This window comes from Plectropomus leopardus, chromosome 15 (assembly GCF_008729295.1).
Source record: "Plectropomus leopardus isolate mb chromosome 15, YSFRI_Pleo_2.0, whole genome shotgun sequence".
NCBI lineage: Eukaryota > Metazoa > Chordata > Actinopteri > Perciformes > Serranidae > Plectropomus > Plectropomus leopardus.
In genome coordinates, this window is record NC_056477.1 from 15,056,053 (window position 1) to 15,075,095 (window position 19,043).

The 19,043-nt window shown below is 39.2% G+C and overlaps 2 protein-coding genes across 2 annotated transcripts in view; one reads left to right on the plus strand and one right to left on the minus strand.

Annotated features, from left to right (window-relative positions):
- The first annotated feature begins 491 nt into the window (after positions 1 to 491).
- Positions 492 to 11,850, plus strand: LOC121954568 (polyunsaturated fatty acid 5-lipoxygenase-like). The gene is given in 15 exon segments (XM_042502154.1): positions 492 to 777; positions 2,171 to 2,369; positions 2,483 to 2,564; positions 2,644 to 2,766; positions 4,471 to 4,576; positions 4,681 to 4,773; positions 4,775 to 4,852; positions 4,951 to 5,097; positions 5,203 to 5,406; positions 5,483 to 5,569; positions 6,424 to 6,602; positions 6,797 to 6,918; positions 7,332 to 7,432; positions 8,493 to 8,663; positions 8,845 to 11,850. Coding segments are annotated over 15 exon segments (2,022 nt in total). The 5' UTR covers positions 492 to 627; the 3' UTR covers positions 9,025 to 11,850.
- march8 (membrane-associated ring finger (C3HC4) 8) overlaps positions 10,329 to 19,043 on the minus strand; it is a 92,844-nt gene continuing 84,129 nt past the window's right edge. The window contains exons 7-9 of the mRNA XM_042502156.1: positions 18,062 to 18,197; positions 15,220 to 15,234; positions 10,329 to 13,278 (exon numbers count right to left, since the gene is read on the minus strand). Of these exons, the coding sequence (XP_042358090.1) occupies positions 12,974 to 13,278; positions 15,220 to 15,234; positions 18,062 to 18,197 (456 nt within the window). The 3' untranslated portion in view covers positions 10,329 to 12,973. The remainder of the gene's footprint in view (positions 13,279 to 15,219; positions 15,235 to 18,061; positions 18,198 to 19,043) is intronic.

A 19,043-nucleotide genomic window follows, 5' to 3' on the forward strand; every position in this document is an offset into this window, starting at 1 on the left:
AGTTTGAGTTTCTGTAACATTAACATTAACCCTGTTAATGTTAATGTTACAGTTTCAGCTGTCAGACCACACTGGGGCCCTATTTGCATTAATTTTACTGAAACTGGAATACACTGCCTGTTGTTGTCTGATGTTGTGTACTAATTTGACTTGTAAATGTGTAAAAAACGTGTTTGCTAACATGTTCCCTTCTTTTCCACATCATCACTTAGACACTGCCCACACATAAAGACCCGTCATTCTTTGTTTTTGTCTGCAAAACAGGAATTCATTCTATTATGCTTTTATAATTAAGCCCCCTCCTCTTGTTTGTAGACAAAGACAATGAATTTGATATCAACCACTGGCAGGAGACACCTTTCAATACAGGCATCTAAGAAGAGCAGTTGTATTGTATTCTGACCTCATTTATAGTACGAGGGTGGAGAGCCGCACCTGCGCCTCCCTCTCCTGCCTGATTTCGCTTTTTCATGTTTGTGTAAGAAGAAATGGGGAGAAGTGAGCATCAGTGACAGAAACACAGTTTTGAGCAAGAAGGGGAAACTAGTCTTGCTAAAATCTTTTGGTGGACTTGTTTTTCTGCAGATTTCTTTCTCATCAGGGGGCGTTTGGACCAGTGTGACTGCCATGCCTTTATACACAGTGACTGTTTCCACAGGGAGCCAGTGGTTCGCAGGGACTGATGATTATATCTACATCACACTGGTGGGCACAGAGGGGTGCAGTGAGAAGACGCTGCTGGACAAAGCTCTGTACAACGACTTTGAGAGGGGGGCGGTAAGTGATGTTACACTGCTGCAGAGTTATGAGGATGACTGTGTGACAAATGCATTCATTTTTATGATCTAAAAAAGCCGAGTATCAACGTCTGCAAACTTGGGTGAGATTGTTTCAATGTTAATATAAAAGAGGAAGAAGTTGCGACGGCGATGTAACCTGAGGTTAATTCTGTTTGATACTGAGCAATTTCAATTTGGGAGGAAGACAAAACAAGACTATAAAGACAATGTCTGAGAAAATAATTGCCACTGTGAAGAAGATTTTAATAAAAAAAATATCAGCAACGTTTTTCATTTGGAATAAGTTATCTTTTATAATTTGTGCAGGTCCTTCTGCAATGGAGCTTTTTTTTCTTAGTCCTGACTCATCAAACTTATTCTTCGGAGACCAAATGTAGTGACAGACACACACCTTTTGTTTCAATTGACAGTAACATTTATAATTACATCTGAAGATATATAAAAGAGTTGTACCTGATGTCCCATGAAAACTGAGACATTTATCTGAGCTGATAGCCTGCCTTTATTACAATATAAGATCAAATGTCAAAGAAACATAAATGTTTGCTTCCTATAACTTTCTCTGCAAAAAAATGTGTCAGACTTGCTGTTTTATTGGTTTCCTTACAAGCTCAAGTCCACTTACATGACTACACATGAACAAACAAACTGCTCACAAATGAAATCCTACGTTGCTAGTTTAGTTTATTATAGTCATTTTCAACTTATCAAAGAAGAAGTTTATGTTGATCGAAAAGGACGCTTAATATAGTTTTGTATACACCCAAGTAGTAGGTTTTTATTTACCCTCAAAATCAAGGATCATTTACACAGTAGTGTTTGTATACCTCAGTTTTGTTCATCATCTTTTTTTCTATATATTTATATTTAATCTATTAGATATGTCACACATTTTCATTTCCTTTTCAAAATGATTTCCCAAATTAACTTTCTTGACAGTAATCTTCATCTTTGCTTTTGTAAAGTTCCTTAAAGTTCCTTTGCAAGTTCCTTAATTAGTAATTAATTAATTATTCTCACAGGATCAATTTGTGGATAGAGCCTGGAAGCATCTTATTTTTCACTTTTTACATCAGTTGTGCAGTTTTATACTCTACTAAATCTATAAATTTGAGAGCATGCATTAACGATTTTTATCGCTCTCTTCTGTAGCATAAAAAATGGATTTGTGATAATTTTGTTTGTATTTCTCCAAACCTCGAACAGTGTGTGCTACATGTGTCAGTATCATGTGATTCTGAATTCATGTGAACTGCTGTTAACATATAATATATTCATATTCCTTACCAGAAGCACGTGACATTGATGTTTATGTGCACCTGAGTTAGTGCAATGATGCTATTTTTTTCAGCTCGTGATTAATTTTGCAGGTGGACTCCTATGATGTGAGGGTCGGGGAGGACCTGGGTGAGATTGTGTTGGTGAAGATTGAGAAGAAGAAGTACTGGGTGCTGGATGACTGGTACTGCAGGTACATCTCAGTCAAAACCCCATCCGGAGACCATGTAGAGTTCCCCTGCTTCCGCTGGCTGGTGGATGACAAAGAAGTGGTGCTGCGGGACGGAAGAGGTACATCAGGTCATATTTTTTGTTTGTTTGTCTCCAGGATTACCTGCCTCATCTTGATCAGCAGTCAGTCTGTAGCTCTTTCCATCCCTCACTTTGTCTTGTGCGTGTCGCAGCACATCTGCCTCAGGATGATAAGACCAGCCTGGTCAAGCAGCACAGGCAAAAAGAGCTGGAAATGAGGAGGAAAACATACAGGCGAGTTCACTCAACAAATGCAGTTTACGGCTGTATGTTATAGGAGGCCGCTCACTAACATCTCTGCTTCCCTTTACAGGTGGAAGGAGTGGCAGCCAGGCTTTCCTATGAGCATAGATGCTAACAGACACAAGGATTTGCCACGGGACATCCAGTTTGACAGTGAGAAGGGAGTGGACTTTGTTCTGAACTACAGTAAGGCGTACGTGCTCCCTCTAACAGCCTGCTGTAATAAAGCTTGAAAAGGTTTATAAGTTGTGAGGACAGCTGACACCCCTCACTACAGAGCAGAGTGAGTCAGCGAAGTTTTAACCTCAGAGGTTTTTCTCAATGCAAAGCTTTCATGGTGCCACGATCAGATGTTGAGCACCAGCCCAATGGCATGCTGCTATTTTCTGTGCTTAAGTTTTCCTGGAAAGACAGAGGCGTCATTGTGTGTTTATCACCAGGTATATTTGCATTTTATGCAGGCGGGAGAGGTAGACATAATGACACAAAACACATCCAAAACTCTGAAACAGCCAGAAATTGCAGAACCTTTGAACATTAGTATGATTTTTGAGCTGTAGTAGCTGAAGCTGAAGTAGTTGAGATGGAAAATGAGTCATGCAATTTGCCATCATGAGCTTCAAAGGTGTTGACAGAAATGCTGCAACTTTGTGGACCGAAATTGTTGAAGTAAATTTGCATTTAGTGCCACTACTTGCTGTAAAAATCATCATAACTACAAATACAGTATAGCACATAACTTTCTCTTCCAGAATTAATTTTAAAAGCCAAGTGTGTAGGGCTTAGGAGCATATATCGGCAGAAATTGAATGCAATATTTATAACAATGGTTTCATTAGTTTATAATCACCTGAAAATATGAATCCTTGTGTTTTCATTACAATAGAATGAGCTGTGTACGTCTACATATGGTCTGGATTGACTTTTTTTTTTCTATAGAACAGACACTTGCTCCAGTTAAAGCCATTCATGTTTTTCGCCAGCCACCATAAGTTCTCCTACACACTTGGCAACACTGGAGAGGTTTCAGTTCTGCAACCTCACTGCTAGATGCCACTAAATCCTACACACTGGACCTTTCATTACAGTGTTCAGAAGAAATATTACATTAAGAAGTACTTTGATTTTTTTGAAAATATGTTTTGTTTTTTTAAAGCATAGCAGGTACTGTATACAAATAGAGAAGAAAAGAACAAATAAGAGCACAAAGAGGCACAGCACATCCTAGATAATAACCTCACGAATAGTTAAATAAAATTATATAGACAAGTGTATAATGAAAAAAAGATTATACAGAGCAAAGTGTAGTGTAGACACACAATTTGTCCGTACCCTGAAAAATATTAGGCACAGATCTTATCAAACTTCTTTCTTTATTATCTTTATTATAAAATCTAGGTCTCTTCAGATATAATGTCTTTGCCATTTAACTCAACCACAAATCATACATGGGTAGAGAGTCCATTTTCTGCAATAACCACTTAAATTTTCATACTTATCTGCAAAAAGTAAGGAGCTTAAAGCTCAAAGGATGGTTTTGAGCTGATCTGTGATTCTCAAAAGCCAAACAAAACAATGAAAGATGCGTTTCCAGTATGCGTGAATTTGCTGTATGCTCGGGGAGAATGTGTCCAATTATTGATCATAGACCTACATCACATTGTTACAATTAGCAAAAAAGTGGTGTAACTTTTCCCTGGAATGATAGAGTATTTGTAACTTTTGAATTGTTGACATCGAGCAAATAATCATGCAATTTGACCTTTTTGATTTGAATATGTTGGCACATATGATGATAATAATGGACAATATACCAGTGAGTCTGATCATGATGATGATGATGACAATGATGATGTTGATGATGATAATGATAATGCTGAAAACCATACATTTCCAGAATAGAGAACCTGTTTGTGAACCAGTTCATGCACATGTTCCAGTCCTCCTGGAGTGACTTTTCTGACTTTGAGAGGATCTTTGTGAGAATCAAAAACACAATTCAGGTCAGCCTCATTTTTTTTTTTTTTTTTTATTTTATTTTATTTTATTTTATTTTATTTTATTTTATTTTATTTTATTTTATTTTATTTTATTTTATTTTACAGAGTATGTGATGCAACACTGGAAGGAGGACTTCATGTTTGGTTATCAATTTCTAAACGGTTGCAACCCCGTAATGATCCGAAAGTGCACCAAACTCCCCCGACAAGTTTCCTGTCACTCATGAAATGGTTTCTGTCAGCCTGGAGAGGGAGCTGACTCTGGAGCAGGAAATAGAGGTAGACACGCTTTTGTCTGTGCCTGTCAGTCTATTTTTATGTTTCTCACGAAAAATTCTCCCACTGACGCTCACTGTGAATCGATGTTCTGCCTCCAGGCAGGTAACATCTACATCATAGACTTCGAGGTGTTGGACGGCATCAGTCCTAACTCAACAGACCCGTGCACACTGCAGTACCTGGCAGCTCCAATCTGTCTACTCTACAAGAACGCCCAGAACAAGATCCTGCCCATAGCCATACAGGTACACTGTTGCTGAATAGGTATGTGTTATATCACAAGACCTACTGCCCAGTATAAATCTATTTTTCTTCCTCCTGCTTCTCCCTTGTCCTTCATCTTTTCCCAGCTTGGGCAATCTCCGGGTGAAGACAACCCGATCTTCCTGCCCACTGATGGTCAGTACGACTGGCTGCTGGCAAAGATCTGGGTCCGATCAGCCGACTTCCAGTACCATCAGACCATCACACACCTGCTCAGGACTCATCTGATGACAGAGGTGTTTGCTATTGCTATGTACAGGCAACTCCCTGCTGTTCACCCTGTGTATAAGGTAAAAAAAAACTCTCACTCCTTATCGATTGATTCATTTGACTGATTGATTCATGGATTGATGCTCCTTCTCCCAGCTACTTATCCCACACATTCGTTTTACCATCGCTATCAACACCAAGGCCAGGGAGCAGCTCATCTGTGAGTGTGGCATCTTTGACAAGGTGAGTTTGTGGATACAAAGTTAAAGTGACAGTTCACCCCAGAGTCAAAAATACATCTTTCCTCTGATCTGTTGAGCTGTTTATTAATCTAGGTTGTTTTGTTGAGAGTTGCAAAGTGTTAGAGATATTGCTGTGAAGAACTACAGCTGCCAACCACATCACTGTGCAGAAGCGTGCGTTTACTCATAGATGAGAGGCTCATGCCTGTGACAGATGTAAACATTAATGGAGACATACTCAGCTGAGCCGTAAAGTTAACTTGCTCAGTGATGCTGGATGAGCTAGCAGTAGATGCATGCTTCCATCTACATGGTGAAACGTTTGCAGTATAGTTCGGTAGAAAAAGAAATAGAAATAGAAATAGTTTCAAACACAAGCCAAGTGCCATCTAGTTCCATAGTATTTGAGAGAGGGCAGACTTCTTTACAGCTGATATCTCGCTGAGTTGGCAATTCACACATAAAAAAACAATCTACCAATCCAAATCTATAAATATCAATCTAAATTGATAAATAGCACCACAGGTAGGAGGAAAAATCTGTATTTTTGATTATGGCCTTTACTGTGCCTTTTACAGTATATTTAGGCTTTTATTTTTTGCTAAAAGAAATTGTAACAGCAAATAATTTACTGAAAATTAGGGAAAAAGTCCCCTAAAAGCCAAATCACTTAACAATATTCAGAAAATGAGAATGTCAGATTTATATGTTGGATAGTTTCTCTCCTTTAAATTTTCAATTACCCAATAGACATCAACCACATGCATGCATAAAAGTTGGGGGACAGAAGCACACGTCATTAGCTGCAGAAGTAATGACAGATGTGCGTGCTGCATATTCTCAATTCTCTTCAAGGCAAACGCAACAGGTGGAGGTGGTCATGTCCAGCTGGTTCAAAAGGCGGTAAAGAATCTGACCTTCAGGTCTCTGTGCTTCCCGGATATCATCAAATCCCGTGGTGTGGACAACACGGAGGAGCTGCCCACCTACTTCTACAGAGACGATGGCTACAGAGTTTGGGAGGCCACCAAGAGGTGAGGAAAAACTCTTTAAAGAGTTTTTATAGACAGCACAGATAAAAAGTTTGTGTGTTTGATGGAGAGACATCAGTCATGACAAAGACTAAACAGTGTGTGTGTGTGTGTGTGTGTGTGAGAGAGAGAGAGAAGTTCCAGCATATTTTTTATTTCCTCTGTACGTGACCGCTGTCCTGTTTTCTTTCTGGCAGTTTTGTGTCTGATGTGGTGCACATTTACTACAGCAGCGATGAGACACTGCAGGGAGACGAAGAAATCCAGGCCTTCGTTAAAGATGTGTGCAGCTTCGGTATGCAGGACTTCGATCACTGCGGTGGGTTCAGACATCCTGTTCTTCCGTTTTTCTTTTAGCATTGCAACAACAAATAAAAATGCAGCAACAAACCAATATGTGAAGTCTCTTCTTCCAAGGATAGAGCAGCTCACTCAACCTTCAATGTATTTGATTAGTGTTTGTTTTTTTTTTTTTTTTGGAGAGAACAGGTACGACAGGGAACAGACAGCATTACAAATTCAAATCTGTTCTGTCATAGACGAATGATTTGTAGGTGAAGACAGGAAGTTGCAGGAGTCTCGTGGTGTCACTGTTTCAGTGTTGTAATACTTTTTAAGCATTTCTTCATTACCTGCACTTTGCAAGGATCTTTTACACAACAACCACAAATAAAGCAGTGACTTTTGTAGATTAAGATTTAAGATCACTTTGTCAATTCTGTCTGTATGCAGAGTTTCCCAAGTCCCTGAAAACCCGTGAGGAGCTGATCGAGTATCTGACCGTCGTTGTATTCACTGCTTCAGCTCAGCACGCAGCAGTCAATTTTGGACAGGTGAGTAATAGATCATCAGGAGCCTGACATTCAACATCTTTATTAAGACTGATTTTAAAGTTGATGATGACCCTTCATTCGTTGTTCAGTTAAATGGTTTTTGTGTGTTTTGGGCACATAAACACAGTGGTAGAGGAAGTACTTCTATCCTTGACTTAAGTAAAACTTGTCACAGTTCACATATTAAAAACCCAAGAGCATGGCTCAAAAGGCAGGTGAACAAAGCAGAGAATCTTTACAGAGCAAAAGAAAAGGTACAAGGACACAAAATGATCCAGGCAATTCACAAATTAGCAAGGGGTCAGACTGAGGCAGAATTCAAAATACAAGCAGGGTCAAAATCTAGATCACAATGCAGATAAGAAATGCTGGAAAGCTAAGGGACAGGGGAAAAGACAATGTGGCAGAGAGCTAGTGAAAGTTGACCGGTATATATAGACTACTCAGGAGCTAATGGGGGAATGAGGAGCAGGTGAGTGATCATCAGCAGGTGGATTGAATCTACTGATGAGGGCTGGCAGTGGGAGTGGCAGGGTCTAAAATGACAGCAGTTAGAACACAATGGACAAACAATCCAAGTCAATAAATAAATGATTAATGAACAAAATGTAATTCAAAACCATGGACAAAAGTATAAAAATACTCCACAACTCCTTCACTCAAAATCCTGTTTAAGTAGCCTACATAAGTAATATCAGCAAATTGCACTTAAAATATTAAAAGCAACAGTAATTATTTTAGAGAAATATGGTCCGTGCGATCAATATGTTATTATAGATGACATCATTGAATTTTTTTTGTAAGGGGTCACAAGATAAATAGTTGGATTTCACTGGAATATTCTTTAACAATATTCTTTGGATTTAAAATCACTATATGATGTTATAGTGTAAAATCTTAATCTGTAATATAACAAGTGATTATAGCATAATGGAGTCAAACACTAATATTTGCCTCTAAAATGTAGAGGAGTAGAAGTGTAAAGTAGCAAAATTCTACTTAAGCACTTGACTAAATGTTTTACATGCACATGCTGTATATGTTTGTGCACATTGTGTAGTATGACTGGTGTTCCTGGATCCCAAACGCTCCATCCACCATGAGAAAGCCTCCGCCCAACAAGAAGGGCCTGGCAAATGTGAACTTGATCATCGAGAGCCTCCCAGATCGCGGACGTTCCAGCTGGCACCTGGGGGCTGTCTGGGCCCTCAGCCAGTACCAGGAGGGTGAGGTATGGAAAGGGCACTCTGAGTCCAAACACACACACGTCTTAACATAGACTGGACTGTTTTTAAAGACTAAAACTGTACATTTCTTATTTTCCTGAGTAGCTTTGCTCTACTTCAACATGTACTTCTTTCCTCGCAGTGCACCACCTGGCTGAATGAACTGTGTCCTCTCTTTTCCTGCAGCTCTACCTGGGCATGTATCCTGATGAGCACTTCATAGAGAAGCCAGTGAAGGCGGCCATGGAGAGGTTCAGGAAGCAGCTGGCAGAGATAACCAGCTCCATCAAGAAGAGGAACGATGGGAAGAAGCTGCCCTACTATAACATGTCCCCAGACAGAATCCCAAACAGTGTCGCTGTTTAAAGAATAAAATCTGGTCTGTACTTCATATTTTGCAAAGAGCACATTGAGGATATTACTGAGTCTGTCTAAATATGCCTTTACAAACATATATTTGTCACCAGAGTGTGATTTTGATACTTCTATATATTTAAATGTATATGTGCTGATGAAAAAATCCAAATTGCAAACTGTTTCTACATTGTTTTTGTCACTGAAATTTAGTTTAGAATGCTGAAAAAACATGCCATGGCATAGTATGTCTATAAAAAGAAATTGTATAGTGTGCCATTGTATGTTGAAAAAAGTGCCAACATATAGTATTCCGAAAAAAAAACCTAGAGCAAAGTATGTCGATAGAAGTCATAAAAACATAGTACAGTACGCAACCCCCCCACCCCACAATACAGCATGTTGAAAAAGCCATAGTATAGTATGTCATATAAAAAAAACATTAAAAAGTCATAGCACAGTATGTCGATTAAAAAATCATATCATATGGTATACAAATCATAAGATAGCAAAAGCACAATTATTGTTATTTGCGGGGGATTATAATCTAATCAAAACATTGTTACTATTTTATATTCCATTTCCACCAATATGTCCTCCTAAACCCTACACTCTGGACCTGTGAATTAAGAAAACATGATGAAAAAACACAAAGCACTAAAAGTAACTTAATTTTTATTTGGTTGTTCTTTTTTAAATTCTACATACTTTGTTCAATAATGGGAAATTAAACTGAAAACACATCAATATTTCTTTTAAAAACATAAGTACTTTTTTTTACCAGATTCTTTACAGTTACTATTCCAAAGAAAATTCACAGACAAACTCGTGGAATGATATCATAAGACAGGGGAACAGTCATACATGTTCAAGTCCAGTCAGTAGTAAACAAATGTAGCTTTATGCAAGTTACACTTTTTCCAGACATGATCAAATGTAAGTGATGGGGTAAAGACAGAGACAAAAACCTACAAATAAAATACTGGGGCCGTGAGGTTGAGAAGGTACCTTTCCTTCTCAGCCGATGTGCTGTTCAGGAGGATTTTAAATTGAAGAAATCAAGTTGATAGAGACACAGAGAAAGAAAGAAAAGCTGCTCTCAGAGAGGAACATGCCTGTGTGTAAAAGCATCCTAAAGTGGCCTCAAAACGCGCCCCCAGACCTCATAAAAGGAGCCAGCTCCTGCGAGTAGAAAGTATAAAAAGCACAATCTACATCTTCAACCTGCCATCTCAACGACACGTCAAAATATTCCACGTTTTTTTATGTGAAAAACACAAAATGTTTAACTGCGACGCTGCGGTTATATTCTGCATAATTAAACCTCATGAAGTAATTGAAAAAGGGAGACAGAAGGGAGACAGAAGAGCTTCACATGAGGTTGTGCAACCAAACTTTTAACAACTCTAATATCTAAAGTGCAAAACGAAGAGTGAAAGTTGAAGTTCTGGTATGTAAGTCTGGGAAAAAATAAAGAAGTGTAAGTTGCATAAAATTACTAATGAAAGTTTTTTTTTTTTTTTTCAAATGAACAAATTGTATTCTGTTTTCTTTTAAAAATAAATACAACACAAAATGAATAAATCATCATTTTATACCCAGAGGACACCCTGGACATTAAACACCATTACATAACTATAGAATAGAATAACAACAAAAGGGTAATTGCACTTTTTATCTGTCTAATTGCACTGAGCCTTGTGGGTATCAAAGTTTCAGAGAAGCTTCTCGTTTACTAGGTTGTAATCCAACTTGACACAACAACTCCCTCGGCTCATATTATGTATTAAAATTATATTAGACTCCAGATCTCAAGTCACCGTGGGGCATATACACAAGTGCAGTATGAATTGTTGCAAAAAACAAAGCGCTGATTTCATTTATTGCTGCTGCTGCTGAGCAGTAATTGTCACATACTATGTTGCTGGACCATCATTTGTTCACAGACAGTTTACTGGTATCAAAGACATGTTTTTAAAAATGTGTGTGTCGCTGGAATGGCTGTGAGGCTCAACATGAGCCCGGCATCGCTGTGCTCCCACATACACAAAAGCACTTACAATGACTGTAAGCCCAAAACACATCGCCCTGAGAAATCAGCTGCTGCCTATGCCAGACTGCACCATCAGCAGGTGGCGCTCCAGTCAGCTCATCAATGAGAGGCGGGCCAGGCTGTATACCTGTCACTGCAACAAATGTATGGATGTATTGCGTTGCTTTTAATGCAAAATAAACTACCATTGATGATGAATAAGACAACCTCTAAAAACAGTCCTGACTGCTACATAATGCAGTGTTTAAGCGGTGCTTTCTTACAGAGATGAAAAAAAAGAGTTGTTGGTATAACCCATTTCATTTCAGCCACATAAGGCTAGATAGAGAAAACACTCAATCAAATGGGAGGCAGCATGCTGGCTGTCTTGTGATTAAATTCTAAAATAGACACTCCACCATGTGATAAGACTCTGGGGAGAAGAAACAAGACACTTTCGCTGAAACTGAGACTCCTGCTCGTCTGAAATGCTTGGTAATTATCCAATACGTCACATTCAAACATCAGATCTTATGCTCCATGAAGAAGTGATCACTGAAGGGGTGGAAAGCTTATTTTGCAGTCAAATTGAAATACACACAGTTACAGCCTGCCTGCTTTTAAATAAAAACTATCTATTCAGGGTGAATCAATGCACTGGCTGCACAGAGGGAGCGATGGACAGGCAGACTGAAACTAGGCAGCTGTGGATTTCTCAGGGCACATCCTGTGACTAAGCAAACAAATCAACACATTAAAAACTGCACATGGAATATCACACTGTAAATACTGTGTCATTCGCATGATAGAAAAACGACGCTGTTTATGCCCAAAGGCTCTCGTAATGCTGTCAAGACACGGAAATTATCACCAAATTTCCTGTGACCCAGTAGAAAATGTTTTTCTTTTTATATATTTTATTTATTTTTCATTATATTTTTTAAAAAGTTTACATTCTCAAAGCCTTCAGAAAGTTCATGTTGGGGTAGAGAAGTAATGTGGCTGGATTTTCCATTATCTGCATTGGAGCTTTGAGCCTGGCATTGTATTCAAAACTCATTTTGTCTATTTCGACTAAAACACAGCACAATTTTTAACTCCCGATTCCTTTTTTGTCATCCATGGGAGGGTTAACATATATGTATATGTGTGTATTAGGAAATGTCAAATAAAACAGGAGTTCAAATGTGCTCTCCCCCATGTACAACATATACAGTAATTCATATTAAAGAAACAAACAGGGCAACAAGGAAGGGAGGGGTTTTGTTGTGGGAACTAAAAAACAAAAGTGCTTTGATGCATGTCCAGATCAAGGCCTGGTCGGATTCAGGCCAGCTCGGAGCTGACAGACCAACAGAGATGGCAGTAGCTGGAATGTTCCAGAGATCCAATGCACGGCGCTACATACTGATCCACGGCAGGTTAGCCCGAGACTCACAGGAGGTAAAAATGAACAAATCTAACAAACCCACAAGCAAAGAAACCACGCATCGGAGACGTGTAGACCTCTGGAGCCATTTGTGAGTCTATGTGTCTCAGTCCTGCTCTCCCAGAGGTGTACATACAAGTGTGTGTGTGTGTGTGTGTGTGTGTGTGTGTGTGTGTGTGTGTGTGTAGACTGGTATGCTCTGGGCCTCTTCAGACATTTACAGAAGTCAGTGAAAACAGTCCGGTCCTGGGAAAAGGGGATTGAAGGGTACAGGTGGAGGGAGGTCTGATAGGAGAATTATGGAGAGAAGAAGATAGTCATGGTCCGTCTGTCTCTGTGGAGTTTTAGGAACATAAGATGAGCAGATGTCAGTCTGAGAAAGGAAGGAAAGCCTCTAGTCATTTCTCAGTCACCGAGCTTTTCCAGGACGGCTGCTCTTCACCACTGTGGGCCTGTTTGTGTGTGTATGAGTAGAATAACCAATGGCATGGACCGAGTGGTCAGACATGGAGCACCTCCATACTGTAGTCCTCTGTCTCTGTGTACTGAGAGGAGTTTGTGTCCGACTGGGTGGGCGCCAGAGCCTCCTTGTTCTCCAGGCTGGGCTCCAAGAGGGGCGGCTTCTCCAGCGCCAGCTTTTTACACGTGTCTGGCCGGTTCTGGACGTATATGACCCGGTTGTATGCCTTGAGCCTCCTCCATAGATGGATGTAGACTTTGCACTGGACGTACATGAACACCAGTCCGCCTGTAAAGCCGATGGCCACCACCACCAACTTGGTCCAGAAAGGCCATTCCAGGATCCCTGAGGAACAGAAAGCAGACAAAACAGGACCATGTCAAGACTGCAAAATAATTACTGTAGAATAAAATGCAAATCAGTAGGGAAATAATTGGATTTTAACTTTGTTTTTGCACCAATATGAGAGTTTTCTTATTTTTCAGATATTTAATTTACTTAATAAAAAATAAATAATTAAATCTCCCAACTGGTGCTGTCATCCATAAACATGTTTATTAATTGAATTTCCAGAAAATGCAATTTATCACAAAAATAATGTGAAACAGAACTACTTTTCCATGACAGAAGAATTTAAACTTTGAAAGTATTTTCAAATCAGTCTGCAATTACTTCTCCATTTAAGCGACAGTTCACCCAAGAATCAAAACTACATATTTATGTGTAGATTGTTGTGGTGTGAGTTGCTGAGTGTTGGAGATGTAAAGATGTATGTCTTCTCCCTCGATATAAAATGGAAATAGATGGTGCTCTGCTCGTGTCACTCAAAGCGCAAAACAAACAAACAAACAAAAAAACATTAAAAAAATAATAGTAATCAGTTTCATCTGGGAATTATTTACTTTGTTCTGAACTACACCCACCAAATGTTTCACAGCACAGAGGAAAGCATGCATCAATTGCCAGCTCTCCAATGTTTACATCTCGTCTCTCATCCACGAGTCCTTCTGCATGATAAATTAGTTGGCAGGTGCAGTTTAGTAGACAGAAAATAGCTCCTCCATGAAGCTACTCACAACAAATTCTGTGGATTATCTTGAGTAACCGGTCATGATTTCTTAAAGGAGACATTGGTGTTTTTAAGTTTTTAAAATTTAATATTTAGCACCACAAGCAGGGTGTCCTCTCGTTCCATTATTTTGAGAGAAGGCAGACATCTCTATGGCAGTTATCTCCAACACTCTGCATCTCACACCAAAACAATTAAGACTGATAAATTTTGTGGTGAACTGTCCCTTTAAAGTAACTAACAGCTGTAAAATCAGGCATATTTCTCATGACATGATTTTCATACTAAGTAGCAACAACTTGAATAAAAATAAATTGGGACCCTGGTGGGCCCTAATTTCCTGTAATATCTCCAATTTAAGTGTCTAAGGCTTAAAATGCTCTCCAAAATAATTATAAAAAGGACAAATGATTGCTTGAAAAGCACGAGAAACACCACTAGAAAACTACGACACTAAAGCAGGCTTTACAGGATGGTGATTTGCAGTAAACTTACTAAACCATGTTAAAACATTTCTATGGTCCCTGAGGACATTGCAGCATTTCTGCAAATTGCAAAACTCTTGAAACTTGAAGCTCTATGTAAGCTGTAAAAAAAAGTGCAAATTGGGGAAGTGTAAATATTTGTCACAAGCTGCAGCACTTCGAGGCAAAAAAGGGATCTTCAAACACAAAAACAAAAAGGAGAGAGAGAGCAAAAAAAAAAAGGCTATCTTTTTTGAAAATACACAGCTGACCTGCAAACCTTCAGTTTTTTTATTTTACTTTGTTGGCTATTATATTTCAGGTCGTTAGATGAATAGATGTTAAGAGTGAAATACAAAGATATCTCATATATTGGGAGGAAAACGAATTCAAATATATAATCAGTAAACTAATTATGCTCATAGAACGTCATGAGAAGAGATTAACGTGTCATTTGTTATGTGAGAATATGTCAGTGGGGTTTGTAACAGAGTATAACACAAACAATAAATTACAGCATGTTCTTCGACTTGGTGTCTGTCTTAATTCATTAGGTTGGAACATTCAGTGAGGTGGTGAGAATATGAGCCGCACTTAACGGGGAAGAAGCATTATCTTTACCCTAAAATCAAGGCAGAGAAGGGAAGGAAAGGGGTGTAAAGTGCAGTTGGAAAAGAACTGGACACAGCGGACAGAAAGGCTGACGGGGAAAACACAATTTCAAAGTCAAAAGGTCAAAGTTAAAATGTTTACCTGGGATTTTTCCGGCTGCATGAGTAAAGAAAGTGTAAGTATCATGTGTTACCAAAGACACACAAACAGATTGATAGAAAAGCGCAGAGAATGAAAGTCAAATATTACAGTTGGATGTAATTCATCATGCAATCCCAAACATTAAACCTGCTTCATAAATCAAAGTAGACATTGGAGAACATTTCAGGGTGTATTAGATCTAGCTCTGCTATAATCTGTGCAAGCAAATTGGGAGAAAAACATAACGGTGGCTCTGTGTGAATTGGCAGCGGACATACAGGACTGGTGAGGAGCTATTTGGCATCACCATGGTGATTGAACCTGACAGCCCACAGGGATTCTAACAAGTCTGAATCATCAGGTCGGGCTAAACAGGCACAGCCTGCTCTTCCATCTGTACACTGTCTCAGAAGCACCAAATATGCCATAGAGGAGTGAGTGAGAGCAGACATAGCGCCAGCGCATGATACAACAGCTCATCATTAAAGCAGCCTTCTCCAATTTTAGCCCTGATAGCGAGAGGCTGGCCCTCTGAGGATGGCACCGTCAATCTGTCAGTAACACAGTTCTGCGGACCACTTTGGTCGAGATGAAAGTAAGGAGCAGTCGAGGCTCTGGAGGGCTGCTAAAGGGGCTTTTAAACTCTGAGTCACATCTTCTTGTTCTAACATTTTAAAAGACCAAAATTCCTGCTGACCACTTGTTTTAATAATCTACAGCTGGCACCAGATCAAACTTACACATAAACATCATATTGTGGCAAAATCTAAAATACTATCATTGCAGCCGTAGCAGCCATCCTTATCAGGAAAAAAGAAAATAGGCTGCAACAACAAAAAGCACACAAAAATTCCCTAAAGGGATAGTTATTGCTGTATTAGATGAGGAGATACCACTCTACAGTCAGCAGTCGATTAGCTTAGCTTAGCACAAAGACTGGAAACACGGGGAACCGGATTGCTCTGTCCAAAGGTAAATGTACATGCCATCACCTCTAAAGCTCATTCATTTACACATTATATAAGTGTGCTAGATTAAAAATACAAGATAAAACATGTCAATTAGTGACCTTTAAAGGTGCTGGGAGGCAGATTTACATGTGTGGGAGGGTAGGTGCTGATGATGATGAAGCCCCCCCTACTGACAAGGGGTGGAACAATGAAGTCGGTTTGTGGTTGGCTATTTTACCACAATTACAGCCCCACTTCAAATGACTGCAGTAGCCATGGGCATTTATTGGCTCCGGCTCCGATTGGAAGTGATGGAAATACAACACCCAGGTCCATTTATCACAGAGATGCATGATGCTACACCGCAAAATGACATATATGCTATTTGAATATTTGTTTAAATTTTGAACAGCACATAATAAGGTGCATGCCATAAAATATATGAAAAGAACGTGTTTAAAGTGTGCAGATTTAATTAGTTCCTCTGATCCAAGTCCAAGTGTCATGGTCAACTCTAACTGATCGATATTGTGGACAGGCTGAACAAGCTGAATAAGACCAACAAAATGCCAGTTAACTTTTTATATCAATTAAGTAGTTTGGACACAAGGGACTTCCACTGCGGGTGCATAGCAACAGGGATGGAGTCTTTTTCTGGCAGCTGATGATGGAGTGGACAACAAGCGGTTGATGATATGCCCATATCACGTGAGTAGCTTCAGCAAATAGACAACTGCATGTCTGACATCATCAAATTAAATATTACAAATAGCAGCACATATAGTCCAGACAGAAACTGTGTCTGAATCTTATGGAACCACTGATTTAAGTATGTTTGAGTAATTTTCCTGTCCCTCCTGTAAGCACTTGCACAACATAGCCATGCATGCACAGTTATGCTGTGCAGTAAATATGTAAATATGTTCCCATGAGCATTTTGATTTGCTCTCTTTGTACAGAGCCAGCCAAGCTGTTTCCTGTCTTTATGATTATTTAGACTGAACAGCTGCTGGCTGCAGTTTTATAATGTGTATAAACATGTGAGAATAGCATCAATCTTTTCATTTGAGTCTCGACAATAAAGCAAGTAAGAGTATTATCTTAAGTGTCAAACTATTCCTTGAAGTTGTTTCACAGAAATAAGATATTAGATCATTTTGTCTTTAACTTTAACTGTTTAGATGTTGTTACAATAAGTCATTTTTTGTGGGACATATACATGCTAAAAATGTAAAAACAAGCAGTCATGAAAACGACCCAAACTGACACACACTTTATCTTTGTGAGGACCTTTTGAAGACAATTCACGGAAGTGACCTTCAACTTGGTCATTAAGATTCACACCACGCACACGAAACCTGATCTAACCCCTCTTCAACAAGTAAGGATGAGCTAAAATCACCTCACTTTGCAATAATAGGTTCACTCTGAAAGCCTCAATCTCAAATTGGATCTTTGAAAGATATGTAAATATCTACTCTAAAAATCTCTTTTCTTTTATCGCTTAACTTTCTCTTTTATGGACTACAGGTCTGAAATCAAAGTGAACTGAATCCAGAGGAAAGTAAAAAAAAAAGAAAAAAAGAAAACGTACAGACAGAAAATCATCTAAGCACACTCCTCTACACATTTCTTCATGACACCCACTGTGCTTTTGCAAGTGAATTACGCCCACATATATTCCAGTCTTAGAGGACATTTCACAGCACACTCAAGCTGTCGAAATACCACTACAGTTACGCAGATTTGTCATTAAATACTGCACATGAATGATTGGAGACGACGGATGAATGGATTACATCTAACAACACTACATTCAACAGAGAGACAACAATGTTACGTCAATGCTTTTGTGTATGTATGTGTGTGTGTGCGTCCAAGTCTCTGCTGACCTTGTCTGATTTCCTCCGCTGTTCTGTCGATGAGGACATAAAGCGACCACACCACGCAGGTGATGGCAATGACATGGAAGGTGACCGAACACATGATCTTCCTTCTCTCGCTTGCTGTCATCTGTAGCTTCTCCCACTGAGACAGAGAGCAGGAGAGAACAAAGAAAGGACATTTCAGAAGGTCAACAAATAAATCCACACAGAGGCTTTCAAACACACGTAGCACTTAAAGGCCACAAAAAAGATGTCAAAGAACTAGTAGCGATGAAGGCGACCATTATGTCATGTCACTTGGGTCTTGCATTGTATTGTATAAGCATGTATTTGTCATTCCATAAAGGAAAAAAGACCAATAGGAACGACATTGGCTAACCAGCTAGAAGATGAACAACATGACCCAGTGTGATTAAATTATATTTAACATGTGGATAACAAACACAAACAATAACACACCTTTTCTGTAAAAGAGCTCAATGGCTAAGAGAAAAAAAAAATTTAACCCCATATAACACATTTGTTTCATTCTCATGCCCTCTTGACTTCAGCCATATGTTTGCTTTCTTCACTTTAATTTCCCTTCTCGTGCACTGAGCTGAGGAGTAATTTCACTCACCAATGGGCTTTACCATTGTCCCTCTCTCAGACACAGATTCAACATGCTGAACTAGGCATGTTGTCTGCAAAAGGCAGACAATGGCGGACTAGTGCCAAAAATTATTGGGTGACTGACGCCTACAGACGGCCCGACAATGACCAATGACCGTGAGCTTGGTGTGTCAGGGCCCTTTAAACTCTTCAAGTGTTTTCTGGAAAGTGTGAGCCAAACATCTAGGGCTGTATTCACAAAGCTTCCTAGTGCTAGAGTTGCTCCTGATTAAAAAAAAAATCTTTTCCAAGAATTTCCCCTTAAAGTAAAGATCAGTTATTCACAAAGCACCTTAGTCCTTAAATGAGCTCCTGAAGTGAAAAACTGTTAGGAGTA